Source organism: Staurois parvus, unplaced genomic scaffold (genome assembly GCF_062004578.1).
Source record: "Staurois parvus isolate SC_StPar_1 unplaced genomic scaffold, SC_StPar_1.0 ptg000027l, whole genome shotgun sequence".
In the NCBI taxonomy this organism is placed as follows: Eukaryota; Metazoa; Chordata; class Amphibia; order Anura; family Ranidae; genus Staurois; species Staurois parvus.
In genome coordinates this window covers 5546862-5564438 of record NW_028317823.1, presented here as the reverse complement: position 1 = coordinate 5564438, position 17577 = coordinate 5546862, and the positions used below count along the sequence as shown (strand labels likewise).

At 41.8% G+C, this 17577-nt stretch overlaps 1 protein-coding gene across 1 annotated transcript in view; it reads left to right on the top strand.

Annotated features, from left to right (window-relative positions):
* TYR (tyrosinase) overlaps positions 1-17577 on the top strand; it is a 63136-nt gene that overhangs the window by 32229 nt on the left and 13330 nt on the right. Inside the window, exon 4 of the mRNA XM_089656632.1 lies at positions 4166-4347. Within this exon, the coding sequence (XP_089512758.1) occupies positions 4166-4347 (182 nt within the window). The remainder of the gene's footprint in view (positions 1-4165; positions 4348-17577) is intronic.

The window sequence follows — 17577 nt, the reverse complement described above, 5'->3', positions numbered from 1 at the left end:
CTCATAGGAGTTTTACTTCACTTCAGACAAGAGCCAATTGCTGTTATGGCTGACATTCAGCAGATGTTCCACTGTTTCATTGTCCGTGAAGATTACAGAAACTTCCTCAGGTTCCGATGGTACCGCAATAATGATGTCAATGATGAAGTCATAGACTATCGAATGAAGGTACATGTTTTCGACAACAGTCGTTCTCCTACAGTAGCAATTTATGGACTGAGGAAAACAGCTCAAGAGGGTAAGAAAGAATTTGGATCTGATGTAAGACAGTTTGTCGAAAGGAATTTCTATGTAGACGACGGACTCAAATCTCTGCCCGATGAAGAAGAAGCTATTGACCTTCTTACTAGAACCCAGAACATGCTTGCCACTGCAAACCTCGGACTTCACAAAATCATCTCTAACAGCGACAGGGTCATAATAGCCTTTCCTTCTGATGACCATGCTGTTAGTGTGAAGAAATTCCAACTAGGATCTGACCTTTCTGTTACACAATGCAGTCTTGGATGGCTTTGGAATGTTAAACAAGACACATTCACATTTCAAGTATCAGCCTGTGACAAGCCCTTCACAAAGCGAGGAGTATTGTCTACAGTAAACAGCATTTATGATCCGTTGGCTTTCATTACACCTCTCACCATTCAGGGTAAGATACTGCTGAGACAACTTACTTCTGAAAGCTCAGACTGGGATAACCCCTTACCCAAGGAGAAACAACAAAGGTGGGAATCCTGGATACAGTCTCTAAAAGCATTAGAACAACTCCAGATACCATGCTCTTACACCCAAGCATCCTTAACGAATGCCACCAGAAGAGAGATTCATGTCTTCTCTATGCCTGAAGAATGCCACTATATTCCCACAAGCCTCAACCCAGCTGCCAGTGGCAGTCGTGTAGTACCTACTACTGCATTTCGGGACACATCTTGGCTATATCCACCATGAAAGAAGGTTCTGCACACCTTTACTTCAGGCCTATAAAGGAACTAGTACTTCTTTTGCCCAAAGAGGAAGACAAGTCATCAACCTGATTTAAAGGGAGGTAAGAAGGAATAGTGCATGTTGCTGCCTTCCCCTCTGAATATAGATTTCCATATCTCAGCCTGGACATTCGAGACCAACATCTCCAAGTATTATGCTAAATGTTTGCATTGTTTTCCTTTGTTCTTCCCTTCCCTCTTGTTTTGCACATGTTCCTGGAAAGAATCTTCATTATTTATATTGGACTTGAACTAAAGTTTATTCTAATAGAGATCGTAGATTTCGACGGGGAGTTTCATGTTTCACATGACTGTCATATTAACTGTCATATGCCTTTTAAGTGTTTCTATATTTTGTTTCTGCTCCTCCCTTTCCTTTGTGTTTAGTTAATGCTGAATAGATAGCCCACCCCCTTCCCATGTCATGAAGCAGGAAACATTATGATCTTTTGACCTATCGAATGTTCATTGTTGTAAGCTTCTCTAAGTTTATGGAATAAACTTCACAAAATCTACAAGATATCATTCTGATTTGAGTCACTGACTGTGGTCAGTGAGTCTTGAGTCTTTGACTCAAGTGCTCATCATGAAGGTGTCTCCCTCAATGACAATCTTCTCACTGGGCCTAATCTGAACAATCTCATAGGAGTTTTACTTCACTTCAGACAAGAGCCAATTGCTGTTATGGCTGACATTCAGCCATAACCACTGACTGTGGTATCCAACTGTGGTAACCACAACTACTCACTGTGGTATCCAACTGAGGTTGAAGTTATCGCTATCTCATCACAACTGTAAGTTACAGAGATCACACTATCAATGCTTAGATTGGAGAGACAAAACACTGCTAATTTTACAAGGTAATAACTGGGTTGCAAAGGCATTTGGATCACACAGTGGATATCCTGATACCCTTTGTGGCAATGAGGATTATATTTTATGGAAAGTTTGTGTCTAGAGTTCAGCATTAGTCAAACTGCAGTAGAGCAAGATGGGCAGAGAAGAGCAAGTCAGACAGGGCTGTGTAAATTGTAGGAATCGTGGACAGAAATGACAAACCCTTGGGCAGATAGACTAGCCCCCCACATACTGTATGTATTTCATCCATGTATTATAAATAGCTGTTGGTTTGGGATTTAGTTTAAAAAATAGAAAAAAAGACACCAAAAAAACAAAACTTCCCCTGCACTCTTTTAATTTTCCTGTTTTTCATGGATTAACCGATTTGGACTAGAGCTCTGCTTTATTGCTTTGTAGTAATATTGCAATGAGCGGTGGCAATGATCATTTAATGAGGCCCATGATTCTCTGGCGATGTCTGCCAGCTTTTGGCAGAGGCATCATTTTGTGAAATTGAACCTGACAGTGAGATCTGAGAACTGGCACGAAGTTTACAATTTGATGCCGTTTTGAAGTGTCTCTGCTGTGTTTACACTATACATGTCCCCCCGCTGCCTCTTGCATGATCGCTTTCCTACCAAGCGGCTCCCTCCAGACCTATGCGGAGATGGCTGTCAAAATTCCACATGAGATGGATTTAAGTTACAATGGAAATGAATTCGGTCCCTGCGACGCTTCATACTGCAAACAATGATTTGTAGGTGAAGTTGGATTTACCGGCAGCAAGTCTGCAAGGAAAGAGGTTCTGCTGGGAGCAGTTCTTGGACTACAAATACATTGTGGTTTAAGGAAAAAACAATTTACAGAAAAGTAGATTTTTTTTCTTCGGAGGTCGAGTCAACACCTTTGGATTTATATAGACGTAAAAATGCGATTATGCCAAAATCCAGCTCTACACATCTATTCATTGGTGACCTCTCAGCCAAGAGTCTGGCCAACTGTTGTATGAAAGGGGTAGTTTTGGACATGGTCACCTGGCCTGGTACATTAGTTATTGAAAAGGGGGTTCTGTTAACTTGTAAAAGGTAAAGGTTTGTTTAGAGGGGGTGTTAAACGCTGGACACAAAAATTGGACTCACCGCTTGAGTGGGTGGAACAGCGGGAGCAAGGTGGTGGTCTGCAGATTGCTCACTTCAGCATTAGCTGCCAGAAATAAATGCAGTGATCACATCATTGCTGGTTACCTCTGGGGCTAGGAGAACCTTGCCAAGGACCACCCAGTATTTTCCAGTGGGCTTCTAATGGCCATCTTGGGGGTGCCTGTGTCTGATTGGACACACAGCTTTCCCAAATTTTGGGTTAACAACTTTGAGAAACAGTGTTTTTGTAATTACTAACTATTCATTACATAAACAAGAAGATCAAAGGGAGATGAGGCCTCACCTGTTTTTTCTTTGTGTTTGGGGGGCTAGCCATAAAGCTATGGCACACACACACCTTTTGTTGCATTTTAGTACTGTTGAATTCTTGCCCTACCGCAAGTTCCTGTCCACATGCGCCCCCAAGATGTGAATTCTCGGGGAGGGTCACCTGATAGTGGCCACAATAGACCAGAGTGTGCAATGTGTACTGACGTGGCGGTCTTCAGAGACTCGTGTGAGTGGATGACAACACAGGAGTATTGGAAAACAAAGTCTGAATGTTGTCACCCTTTGTGTCTGAATAAGGGGACCCAAAGTATTCATTTTGAGTTACGTTAAGTCACTTAGGTCAGCTTAACGTTGATCTAAATCCTCATAATTTGCAACTTTCAAAATTGTTTTCATGCTTTACAAATCTGCAGCTTTCCCTAAAATATCTGAGCATCCTTCCACAATGGTCGCCCCATAACTGAAAGGGATTGAACAAGGACAGCTGTCTACCAACTGTGCTCCTGCATTGTCACCTGTCACAAGGGCCTCTGAAGGAGACTACTTGTGGCAAAGCTGTCACATTACACAGCATTGTCCACCTATGGTGCAATCAGAAAATTAGCACAGAGCAATGAGCATGTAGACAGGAATAAAAACAAAGCAGACATGGCAATTGCTTGGGGCTACACAGCTTAAGCAAGCTAAATTATCCACTACATAGTACTTACCAGGGTTAAGTGTTCCCCACCAGCTCTTCATAGTTCAGCTTGGCCACTATTGGATTCTTACGTACAAATGATGGATTCCTATGAAGTCTTAAGAACAATGTGTATTCCTTTGTTCTATTAACCTCTGACTATTTAAACCCTGAATATATCATGGGCCATTCATCCATTGCTTTGTAACAGTTATATCTGTATTTTACTTCCTTAGCCTCTTTGAACAATGGCTTAGAAGACATCAGCCCTCACTAGATGTTTATCCAGAAGTCAATGCACCAGTTGGACACAATCGGGAATACAACATGGTTCCATTTATTCCATTGTTTACGAATGGAGAGTTTTTTGTCCAATCAAGAGACCTGGGGTACGATTATGATTACCTGGCAGATTCAGGTATTGTTTTTTTAATTATTTCTTTTTAAATTTTAATTCTTTATAGCGAAGAGCATGCTTGATTCACAGAGGGATTAGCAAATCCAACTGAAGTCTATAGGATGTACAGTTGCAAGAAAAAGTATGTAAACCCCTTGGGATTACGTGGAGTTTTGCATGAATTGGGCATAAAATGTGCTCTGAACGTCATCTAAGTCACAACAATAGAAGAACACAGTCTGCTGAACATAATACTACACAAACATTAGATGTTGCCATGGTTTAATTGCACATAACATGTAAACATTCACAGTGTAGGGAGGAAAAAGTATGTGAGGCCCTAGCTTAATGATGTCTCCCAGAGCTAATTGGAGCCAGGAGTGAGCCAACCTTGACTCCAATCAGTGTGATGATATTGGATGTGTTGCTGACAGCTGTCCTGCCTTAAAAAAAACACACCTGTTTTGGGTTTACTGGTTTCAAGAAGCACTGTCTGATGTGAACCATGCCTCGCAAAAAAGAGCTCTCAGAAGACCTACGATCAAGAATTGTTGACTTGCATGAAGCTGCAAAGGGTTACAAAAGTATCTCCAAAAGCCTTGATGTTCATGTGTCCACGGTAAGACAGAGCACATTTTATGCCCAATTCATGCAAAACGCCACATAATCCCAAGGGGTTCACATACTTTTTCTTGCAACTGTAAATCTTGTTAATTCTGGCCATTTTAGGGTTTAATAGGCAAACCACTGTCAAAAACAGCATGGGTGGAGCTGGACAATGCCATCAGGGACATGTACCAATGCAAATAAAATTTTGAAGGACATTTTCAAGAGGTTTTGAGGGCAACATTAAAAATGCACAAATCCTTTCAACAACATGCTTGGGAGATGCCCTTCCTTTTTTTTGTTTTAGATAAAGTGGAGATGGATTGAAATACCCATTAGGCTCCCACCACTGCCTGTGTCCCTGCTAGGGAGATTCACCCTGTTATTCTCAAGTTTATTGTCAAAGGGGAAAAAATACCATATTTTGAGTTGTCATCAGAGCAGAAATAGAGGGGAAATATTCCAATGGAGACACTAGTCCTGGTGCTAATCATGGATTCCCTCAGTTAGAGGGATTTCCACTCATTTCCTATTTTGCCAATGGGACAGAAAGTGAAGAGAAATCTCTCCAATGGGACATAGGTGGCAAAAAGAAACCAACATGGTTATAGCTCTCCTTACTCTATCCGAAATGGGGGGGGGGGGGGAGTTTTGCCTCCAGTCCTACTTTAATCTGTGTGTGGTGTTATGAAACCATGTGACTATTTGGGTGTGAAATTTTTGATCACTTTCACAATTTGTTTGGCTTGCCTAAAGAGGCAGCACTCCAAACTTAATTAATTCCAGTTTTGTAAAATAGGCTTTTTTTTCCAGGTAGTTTTAGCAGTGATGCATGGTCTTTCATCAATTGGTAATAAGGCTTGTTTTGACTAATGGGTAGAAATTGGCCAATAGTTTTAGGCTGTCCCTGTAATCGCTGATGCAAATCTTTTCTGCCACTGGACAATTTCTATCACTCATTAAGAGTGATGATATAGCCTTGTAAAGCTGGCCAGCAGCAGGAAAATTAGAAATAGCAAGACTAGGCTCAAAAGTAGTAGAGATAAAGAGCACAGACTGTTGCTTTACTACAAGAATTAGGATACTGCCAATGATTCAGTAGTGTGAAGTTGGCCAGTAGCAGGAAAATTTTAAATGGTTAAGCTAGGTTTAAATTTACCAGAAATAAAAAAGCATAGATTGGTGCTTTAATACAAGAATTGGGGTACTGCAGAGGATTCAGCAGTGTAACATTGGCCAGCAGCAAAGATAATGGGCAAAAATGTGCTAGAGGCAAATGCAGGGGGCGGACTGACCATTTGGAAACTCGGGCAACTGCCCGAGGGCCCGGGGTCAGTAAGGGGGTCCCATGAGATGCCCCGGTACCTTTTTCATAGGCTTTTTTTGAGTTTGGGCAAGGATACAAGGGCCCCATGATCCCCTATTGCCTGGGGGCTCCCTGAGTTGTCAGTCCGCCCCTGGACAAATGCTTATTGTTTACTAATAGTTCATGAAAATCAGTGATTGTTTTCAACTGTAGTGACTAGAAAATTCAAATAAACAAAATTTTGTGCATATCCTATCTCCTGAATATGGTTTTCATTCGGGGAAAAAAAACATACATATTGTAATACACATGTGCTAGGGGCAAAACAGACCTGTTTAATAAGTCTGGGACTTCATTCAAATAGCAGGACTGGGAAAAATTTTAAGGACTTTGAGTGATATTAGTTGACTCGATACAATCGAATGCTCTAATGAATATTTTTCAGAATTTCCATGCAAAATTCTACTGATGCATAGCCGGCTTTAATGTCCTACAATGGTGGACATACCCAAATGTAATCATTGCAAATTAGAGATATTAAACCCAAGAACAAATATGTACTATATTGTAGCTTACCGATCCCTAAAGTGACACTAAACATCAATCAAGAGCGATCAGTGCCGTTATTTCTGGTCACATGCTGCGCTCTGTACTACAATTGCCATAGAGCCGAAAGTGTCTGCACGGAGATGTGTAGTTCATCTTTAGGGCGAGCAAGAGAGGGTTCACATACACAAGGGGGGCATGGAGAACAAACATAGCCATCCTAGAACAGGACGTCTGAGAATAACAGAAAAAGCTTGCATTTGAGAGGTGAAACAAAGGGATAGGGATGGTATATTCTACCTATATTTAGACATATTGCATTTATTTTATTTTGTAAAAAATTTGAATTTAGTGTCATTTTATATGTGGAGTCTGCACTGTTTTTGTTTCCTTTTTTCATCCAATGATCCAGCCAGTAACACACTTCCTGTCTTAGAATGTCTGCATTCTGGATGGAAGAGCAATGGAGACGCCTTTGGACAGCAGAATTGTCAAGAGAGGGCAAATGTTAGATGTGTTAGATGGTCTAGCAGGTTTAGATAGACTTGAGTAAAAAAAGTAAAGCTGAACTCCAGCTTAACACTTTTGAAGCAGTTACAGCAAATTATTTGTTTTTTTTTTTTCTTTTGGGATAAGTTTTACAGAAATTAATAAAAACTGGCCATTGCAAGCACCCTGTCAGTGGTAAATGGTTTAAAGGAAGCTGAAAATAAGGCTCCATTCACACTTCTGTGACTTGTCGTGCGACGTTGGACACAGTCACATGACAAGTCACAGCCCATTGTTTTCAACGGCACCCATTCGGATATACATATATATATATATATATATACATATATATATAATATGACCTTAAAGTTGAAGTGGCTTTGAAAAGGTCCCTACATTTGATAAGACTTGAGTTCCAGAGAGTGTAATGTTGCATCACATTTTTCTTTTTAATCAATTAATTTTTTTTTTTTTTAGGCGCTTTAATATTAGTGTTTTTGAGAATTTGGTTGTAAACCCTTACATATACCCAGTGAAGTGATTGGTCTCAGATGATACACAGATATGAAACAAATCCTTCTACATAAGTTATACCTGTGTATTTGTTGCCTTCTCTTCCCTTTTTCTCTTCCCTTTTTCTCTTCCCTTTTTCTCTTTTCTCTTCTCTTTTCTCTTCTCTTTTCTCTTCTCTTTTCTCTTCTCTTTTTTCTCTTCCCTCTTTTCTCTTCTCTTTTTTCTCTTCCCTCTTTTCTCTTCTCCTTTTTCTCTTCCCTCTTTTCTCTTTTCTCTTCTCTTTTTTCTCTTCCCTCTTTTCTCTTCTCTTTTTTCTCTTCCCTCTTTTCTCTTTTCTCTTCTCTTTTTTCTCTTCCCTCTTTTCCCTTTTCTCTTCTCTTTTTTCTCTTCCCTCTTTTCTCTTTTCTCTTCTCTTTTTTTTTCTCTTCCCTCTTCTCTTTTCTCTCTTCTTTTTTTTCTCTTCCCTCTTCTCTTTTTTTTCTCTTCTCTTCTCATCAGCTGTTCATGGTGAAACATTGTATACAGCTTTGCTGAGCTTTCAGAAAGCAGGGGGTTGGGAGTTGAAGTTACCCTGAAGAGCTCAGTGAGTAGAAAGTTGATTGGAGGGAAGGGACACAGCTTCTATTTACACAATACACAGGAACAGACCTGAGGCTGTCAACCACAGGCTGTGTGCTGAAGCTGCTTCCCCTGTCACAATTTTTTTCTTGGTGTCAGGAAAACTTATCAGAAGTGATGCGTGCAGATAACAGAAGACCAAGGTAGGGGACAGAAATTACACTTAGTGCTCTGGATTGAGGGTTATGCATTGTTCATATTTCATGTCTGGACTTTGCAGCCACTTTAACCACTTCCCGCCCGCCCACAATGTACTGCGGCCTGGCGACAGCTACAGGCAAAGCAACGTACCCGCACGTTGCTCTGGCTGTACTGACACTCTCCCCCCCCCCCCTCCATGACTGCAATGGGCAGTCCAGTGGAATGAAGATCCCAGGGAATGGGACCCAATGATCATGGGATCGCTATGTGATCACAATGTAAGCAAAGCTGTTATGAATCAATCTCATTCATAACAACTCTGCTTTTCTTAGTGAGCTGTGATTGTCCCACAGCTGTCACATGATACATGGGGCCAGTCACAGCACCCTGTACCATGTGACCAGCTCCAGCCAATCACAGATCGCTATCTTGAGCTGTCAAAAACCTAACTCATTCACGACAGTTCATGATAGTAAGCTTTGCATTGCAGGAGAAATTATCTTTTATCTCTCCTGCAAAGCAAAGTGTGAAAAAAAAAAACCCTAATCCTCCCCCACAATAATACAAGGTTACCATGGTAATATTGTACTATTCTGATAAAAAAAAAAAATGAAGAATACGTATTGAAAATTTAAAAAAAAAAAAAAAAATTTTGTTTTTAACTACCTACCAACCGCTTTCGCTCATTTCTGTGGGCGAGCAGTAGTTCTTCACAAAGTGACATAATCTTGCATCACTTCCTGTTTTGAGGTGTGAATGCGCCTGCGCCCCCTGCTGCCCCCCCCCCCCCCCCCTCGATCGGTATATTGAGAGAAGAGAGAACACAACACCTAGTAAAAGCACTACATTTTACACACACACATTAGATAAGAACATTTAACCCTTTGATCGCCCCGTCACCCACCCACTGCCATTAGTACAGTGTCAGTATATAAACTTTTTCACTGATCACTGTAGTTCCGCCATTAGTGACATCAGATAACGCCAGGGTCAGTAAGCGCCCCACCCAGCCAGGGTCAGCTAGCGTTAGATTGCCCGCACACTGTCACACTCATACTATAGCTCGCTGATCACCCCCATTTCTAGTATAGTGTTTGTACGGATCAATACAATGATCATGAACAGAACTAGTGTCTGCTTAGTATAGTGTCCTCAAAAAGCAGTGTTAGCAGGATCACCTTGTTCACTGCAAGCACTAGCGTTTAGCCCTTCCGCTATTTTTCACAAAAGATTTGTACCAATTGATTGAGGGCCAAAGCAATTTATACACACAACAATACATGGCCGCCCACCCAAATTCACCTCTCCACAGACAATTCGCATGGAACCCTATCACAGTTTCTGAATTCAAAACATTTTTTGGGCCTAACCCTCAAAATGGGCATTACAAAAAAGAATGAATTGTGATCATATTGGTCCACAGACCTGATTCATCATATGCCCATCATATGTTCTCTGCTGTTACATGCAGTGATGGAAATAAGTATTTGATCCTCTGCTGATTTTGAATGTTTGCCCACTCACAAAGAAATGATCAGTCTAAAAATCGAATGGTAGGTGTATTGTAACACTGAGAGACAGAATAGCAACAAAAAATTCAAAAGAAATGCATGTCTAACAAATTATGTACTGATTAGCATGTTCATGAGGGAAATAAGTATTTGATCCCCTATCATTCAGCAGGATTTCTGGCTACCAGGTGTCTTTCATACAGGTAACAAGCTCAGATTAGAAGCAGTCTCTTAAAGGGAGTGCTGCTAATCTAATTTCTTTACCTGTATAAAAGACACCTATCCAGAGGAGCAATCAAACAATCAGATTCCAAACTCTCTGCCATGGCAAAGACCAAAGAGCTGTCCAAGGATGTCAGGGACAAGATTGCAGACCTACAAAAGGCTGGACTGGGCAACCAAACTATCGCCAAGCAACTTGGTGAGAAGGTGACAACAGTTGGTGCAATCATTCGCAAATGGAAGAAACACAAAACAACTGTCAGTCCCCTAGGTCTGGTGCACCATGAAAGATCTCACCTCGTGGAGTGTCAATGATCATGAGAACAGTGAGGAATCAATCCAGAACTACATGTGAGGATCTTGTCAATGATCTCCAGGTAGCTGGGACCAAAGTCACCAATAAAACAATTGGTAACACATTACGCCGACAAGGATTGAAATCCTGCAGTGCCCGCAAGGTCCCTCTGCTCAAGAAAACACATGTTCAGGCCCGTCTGAAGTTTGCCACTGAACATCTGAATGATGCAGAGGAGGACTGGTTGAAAGTGTTGTGGTCAGATGAGTTTAAAATCAAGTTCTTTGGCATCAACTCAACTCGTGTTTGGAGGAGGAGGAATGCTGCCTATGACCCCAAGAACACCATCCCAACTGTCAAAAATGGTGGTGGAAACATTCTGCTTTGGGGGTGTTTTTCTGCTAAGGGGACAGGACAACTGCGCCACATCAAAGGGACGATGGCAGTGGGCAATCTACCGTCAAATCTTGGGTGAGAACCTTCTTCCCGCAGCCAGGGCATTGAGGAATGGGCCAAAATCCCCCCTCAGATATTTGCATACCTGGTGGCCAACTACAGGAAACGTCTGACCTCTGTGATTGCCAACAAGGGATTTGCCACCAAGTACGAAGTCATGTTTTGTGAAGGGGATCAAATACTTATTTCCCTCATGAACATGCAAATCAGTACATAATTTGCTAGACATGCATTTCTTTTGAATTTTGTGTTGCTATTCTGTCTCTCAGTGCTCCAATACAACTACCATTTGATTTTTTTAGACTGATCAATTCTTTGTGAGTGCGCAAACATTCAAAATCAGCAGGGGATCAAATACCGATTTCCTTCACTGTGTATGCCCAACATGGACCAGCAATGTACTGGTACGTCTCTGGACTTTGAGTGGTTATACAAGGATGATGCCTGCAGCTACAGGCATAATCCTGGTATTGTTTTTTTCAGCTGGCGGTTAGCTTTCATGTAAAAGCAATCCTAGTGGACAATAAGCTGATGAATTGTTTTTATGAGCAGCGGGAAGGGACATCCCCCTCCTGCCGCCTTCCACAGTTTTCTTGGGCTCTCCTGTTCCACAGGGGAATCCAAGAATGCAGCTGGGAGATCCGCTGGCTAACAATAGAGCTGATCAGACGCCAGAATGGCTCCAATCATCTTTATAGTCTAAGAAATCGGAAGCTACGAGCATTTCATCACTTCAGTTTTGCAGGATATAAACAGCTCCATTTGTAAATTGGGAAAGCATCTGATCACCCAGATCTTGGTGAGATCAGATGATGTAAGGGCAGAGGAGATATCTAGAGTCTAATAGACCCCAGATTTCTCAAAAAAGAATACCTGTCAATGCCTATTGCAGTATTTACATTACATATTTATAATCCCTGTAATAGCAATAAAAGTGATTTAAAAAAAAAAGAGAGTGTAAAAATAATTAAAAAAAATCAAAATCATTAAAGAAACGAAAAAAAAAGCACCCTTGCCCCCCTGCGCACGCACCTGCGTGCCCAAGCGTTGACCCTGTGGCTGTATGTAAACAGCAGCTGCACCATGCATGTGAGGTATCGCTGCGAATGTTAGATCGAGGGCAATTATTTTAGTACTAGACCTCCTGTGTAAATATAAATTAGTGACCTGTAAAAGCTTTTAAAGCGTCACCTATCGATCTAAAGAGTATGTATTTTGTTGCCATTGCACGGGCATGCGCAATTTTAAAGCATGTCATGTTTGGTATCTATTTACTCGGCGTAACATTATCTTTTATATTTTATCAAACAATTGGGCAATATATATTTTTTTTGTGCATTAAAATTCTAAAAAAAATATTTTTCCCAAAAGATTTGCGTTTGAAAAATCGCTGCGCAAATACTGTGTGACGTAAAAAATTTCAACACCCAACATTTTATTTGCTAGAGACTCTGCTTTAAAATAAATAAATAATGTTTGGGGGTTCAGAGTAGTTTTCTAGCAGAAAAACAGCTTTTTCATGTGAACAAAGTGTCAGAAAAGGCTTGGTCTTCAACAGTGGGTGATCTGTGGCATAAGCTTCACCCTGAAATGCCAGGATAGTAGAAGCAACCCCTCCAAATGACCCCTTTTTGGAAAGCAGACACTCCAAGGTATTTGCTAAATGGCATGGTAAATATTTTTCAGATCTCATTTGTTGCCACATGTTTTTGGAAAACGAATGAAAACAAAAATGTATTTTTTCTTTTTAAAAACCCTGTGACAAAAAAATGATATTTGTAAAATGTCTACTTTCCAAAAAGGGGTCATTTGGGGGAGTTGTTTGTACTATCCTGGCATTTTAGGGCCTCCAACACTGTAATAGGTAGTGGGGAAGTGATATGAGGAAATATGCCCTTTTTGAAAGCCTGGAGGTGGTCATGGGATTTTGGAGGCCTGTATATAGCTATGCTGCCAAAAAGACTCTCACATGTGGTATCCCCATACTCGGGAGAAGTAGAAGAATGTATTTTGGGGTGTAATTCCACATATACCCATGACATGCATGAGCAATATATCATTAAAATGATAACTTTGTGTAAAAAAAAAAAAGTCATTTTCAAAAAATTTGTGGCAAAAAATAAAATGTTCCATGGACTCAACATGCCTCTCTGCAAAATCCTTGGGGTGTTTAATTTCCAAAAAGGGGTCATTTTGGGTGGGGTTTGTACTGCCCTGGCATTTTAGCACCTCAAGAAATGTGATAGGCAGTCAGAGTGAAAGCTGTGTAAATTCCAGTATCTATACCATAGTTTGTAGATGCTATAACTTTCACACAAACCAATTTAATATACATGTATTGAGATTTTTTTTTACCAAAGACATGTAGCAGAATACATTTTGGCCTAAATTTATGACTAACTTTGAGTTTATTGGATATTTTTTATAACCAAAAGTGAAAAATATTTTTTTTTCAAACTTTTCGGTCTTTTTTTGTGTATAGCGCAAAAAGTAAAAACCGCAGAGGTGGTCAAATGCCACCAAAAGAAAGCTCTATTTGTGTGAAAAATGAACACCAGTTTTGTTCGGGTACAGCACTGCACGACCGTGCAATTACCAGTTGAAATAGTGCAGTGCCGAACGGCAAAAAATGGCCTGGTCATGAAGGGGGGTAAATCCTCTGGAGGGCAAGTGGTTAAGAAATGTAGGGACAACAACATTTTGTGGTGTGGTAGGGAAAGGCTAAAAAAAATTTTTTATTACTGCATACCACAAACTTTTATTACTGCCTGTGCCCCCACTAAGGGAGATTCATCCTCTATTTGTCCTGTTGACTATTATCTGTGTTGGGAAATCCAACATTTTGTAGTTGTCACCTCAACAAAAAGTGATCTCACATCTTTCGATGCAGACACGTGTGACCACTAGAGGGGAATTCCTGTCACTTCCTGTTGTCTCTGGAACAGATCTCTTCCATGGGACAGCAAGAAAAAAAAAATGGGTTTTAACTCTTCCCTTCTACATCCAAAAAATATCCCGATATAAATTCCCTCACAGCTAAACAGCAGCTTTTTGCCAGTCCAATCTGTCAGCAATCTCCCCTCCAGAGAGCTCTCTGCTTGTAATGCTTCTTGTAGACGGCAGTGGGATTAGAACACGGCTATGAATAATTCTCCAGAATGATCAGAGACTTGTGATTACTTGGCCTGCAGAATGGCACTCATGACGGCACCAGATTGCTGGCAATCAGGGAAATGCACACAGTGAAGTGGCCTGCTGTGCTCAGGCATTGCCAGCATTAAAAGCAAATGCCATGAGCAGGTGAGCGGTGTACCCTGTGTATGTACATATGGACATGCTGAATATTCATGAATTTAAAGTATCTCCAATGCAAAAAAAAATACTTCAGCTGATGCAAAAACTAGTGTCCTAATTGGATGATTTCCCCTCTCTTCCTGTTCTAGTGTGAACTCATAATGTTGGATTATCCTTCACTTTCCTTAAAGGGGAATTTCACACTCCCGTTTTTTTTTTCTCCCCTGCTTTCCTGATGCTCAGCTTTGCACATTACATACTCACCCACACAGCCAATCCATCTTGCTGAGATCCTCTTCTCAGCAGCCAACACTGGGTCCCGCTCCGACAAATTTCTCCATGATGTCATCAGAAGGCTGCACCAGCAGATTCAGGAACAGCCTCCTGATGATGCGCCACTAGGCCCGCCCCCTCCTGGGGGTGATGTGCAAGGTTCCCAATGCCTCCTGGGATGTGATGTGCAGGGTTCTTGGTGCCTCCTGGGATGTGATGTGCAGGGTCCTTGGTGCCTCCTGGGATGTGATGTGCAGGGTTCTTGGTGCCTCCTGGGATGTGATGTGTAGAGTTCTCGGTGCTTATTTGGATATGATGTGCAGGCTTTCTGGTGCCTATTGGGATATGATGTGCAGGGTTTCCGGTGCCTATTGGGATATGATGTGCATGGTTTCCGGTGCCTATTGGGATATGATGTGCAGGGTTTCCGGTGCCTCCTAGTTATAATGTACGGGGTTTATGGTGCCTCCTGGGATATGATGTGCAGGGTTCTCAGTGCCTATTGGGATATGGTGTGCAGGGTTTACGTTGTCTCCTGGGATATGATGTGCCGGGTTCTCGGTGCCTATTGGGATATGATGTGCAGGGTTCTCAGTGCCTATTGGGATATGATGTGCAGGGTTCTCGGTGCCTATTGGGATGTGATGTGCAGGGTGTCCGGTGCCTCCTGGGATATGATGTGCAGGGTTTCCGGTGCCTCCTGGGATATGATGTACAGGGTTCTCGGTGCCTATTGGGATATGATGTACAGGGTTTACGGTGTCTCCTGGGATATGATGTACAGGGTTTACGGTGTCTCCTGGGATATGATGTACAGGCTTTACGGTGCCTCCTGGGATATGATGTAGAGGGTTTACGGTGTCTCCTGGGATATGATGTGCAGGGTTCTCTGTGCCTATTGGGATGTGATGTGCAGGGTTTCTGGTGCCTATTAGGATGTGATGTGCAGGGTTTTCGGTGCCTCCTGGGATATGATGTGCAGGGTTCTCGGTGCCTATTGGGATGTGATGTGCAGGGTTTCCTGTGCCTATTGGGATGTGATGTGCAGGGTTTCCTGTGCCTATTGGGATATGATGTACAGGGTTTATGGTGCCTCCTGGGATATGATGTACAGGGTTTACGGTGTCTCCTGGGATATGATGTCCAGGGTTTACAGTGTCTCCTGGGATATGATGTCCAGGGTTTACAGTGTCTCCTGGGATATGATGTCCAGGGTTTCCGGTGCCTCCTGGGATATGATGTACAGGGTTCTCGGTGCCTATTGGGATATGATGTACAGGGTTTACGGTGTCTCCTGGGATATGATGTACAGGGTTTACGGTGTCTCCTGGGATATGATGTACAGGGTTTACGGTGTCTCCTGGGATATGATGTACAGGGTTTACGGTGTCTCCTGGGATATGATGTACAGGGTTTACGGTGTCTCCTGGGATATGATGTACAGGGTTCTCAGTGCCTATTGGGATATGATGTGCAGGGTTTACGGTGCCTATTGGGATGTGATGTGCAGGAATCTCGGTGCCTCCTTGGATATGAATGTCACATACTCCTGGAGGCATTAAGGGCATTGATGTAATTTGCCTAGATGTGTGGGCAGGCCTAAACAAAAAAAAAAACAAAAAACCCCCAAAAACCTAAGATCTTAAAAAGCAAGGAAAAAGGGAAGGAAAAAAAAGAAAGGCATGTGCAGTGAAGGGGGGGAGAGGGTTGGAGGGATGGAAAGGAGGCGAGTCAATAAACTGAAGATCCGCTTTAAGTTACCCATACACTATACAATCTGGTTATTTAGATTTACCTAAACCTTGTAATATTGGGACAAACCTAAACAACTTATATCTTTAGTATCCAATTATGTGGCCCCTTGCACTACATACATGACTACCAGTTGGAGGGTGGCTAAATTTTTTCTCCATGGTCCCAATATATGTTTCTTAGATGGATCATTTATAGTGTGCACAGAACCGTATGATCACAACTAATGTAGTCTGCTTGCTCCAAACAAACAAGTGAGGGGGGAGGGAAGAAGTTCGGTAGCTCATAGACATCATTACAATGGGTGCAGAAAAACCATTTCATGAAAAATATTACAGGGCCATTAAAGTGGTATTAAAACCCAAAGCAAACAACATGTTGCAGCTCGCCAATCCTTGAATGTTATGGCTGCATTAGTTTTTTTTTGCTTTATTTCTTCTAGTTTCACCTGGTGTTCCAGCCAGTAAGCTCTCTTGCAAGAAGTATCCGTTTATAGGAATGAAACAAACCATTCAGCACTGGCTTACAATTATCATTTTTTTTTACATAAACCTTTATCCCAGAAGAAAACAAAATGTTTGCTGCAATTGCTTATAAAGTGTGAGTTGCGGTTTGGCTTCAATTTGTTAGTGTATTTAAATCTGCTAGTACGTCTAACACTTCTGTCCCCCCAGATTAACAATGCTGCTGCCCAACTGTGTTACTGCCTGAATGAAAAACATTGAGCCATGTATGGTCAGCTTTACTTTCTGCAGTAACTTGGCATTGAAATCCCAGGCGGTTATCTGCCCTGCCTAATTCTGGCTTCCGACAGCCATTTTGGGGGAGCCTGTGTCTGACTGGACACAGAGCTCTCCTGAGATTTAGACCACCACCTTGGATCCCTTTCCGGGTAGTTTTGGTGTATCTGCAGTATGGGGAGTGTGAAGATAGGTATAGACATACACTGGTTGGGAGAAAGCATAGCGTTGGTCCAGATTACCCCTTACGTTGGATAGTAAGCACTTTTTTCAATGGCGTAACAAGTTAGTGCAATTGTGCAAAACTTACTGGCAGCAGAATGCTTGAGGAAAGATCCTTTGACCAGGTACCCTTTAGGAGAAAGGACCTTGTTGCATAACCTCCGATCAGTACTGGAGAAATCTTGCACCCTTCTCAGCAAGCATAGCACCTCATCTAGAAGGCCACCACAGAAGCCTTAAGGTACCTGATTAAAGGAGCAGTCCTTG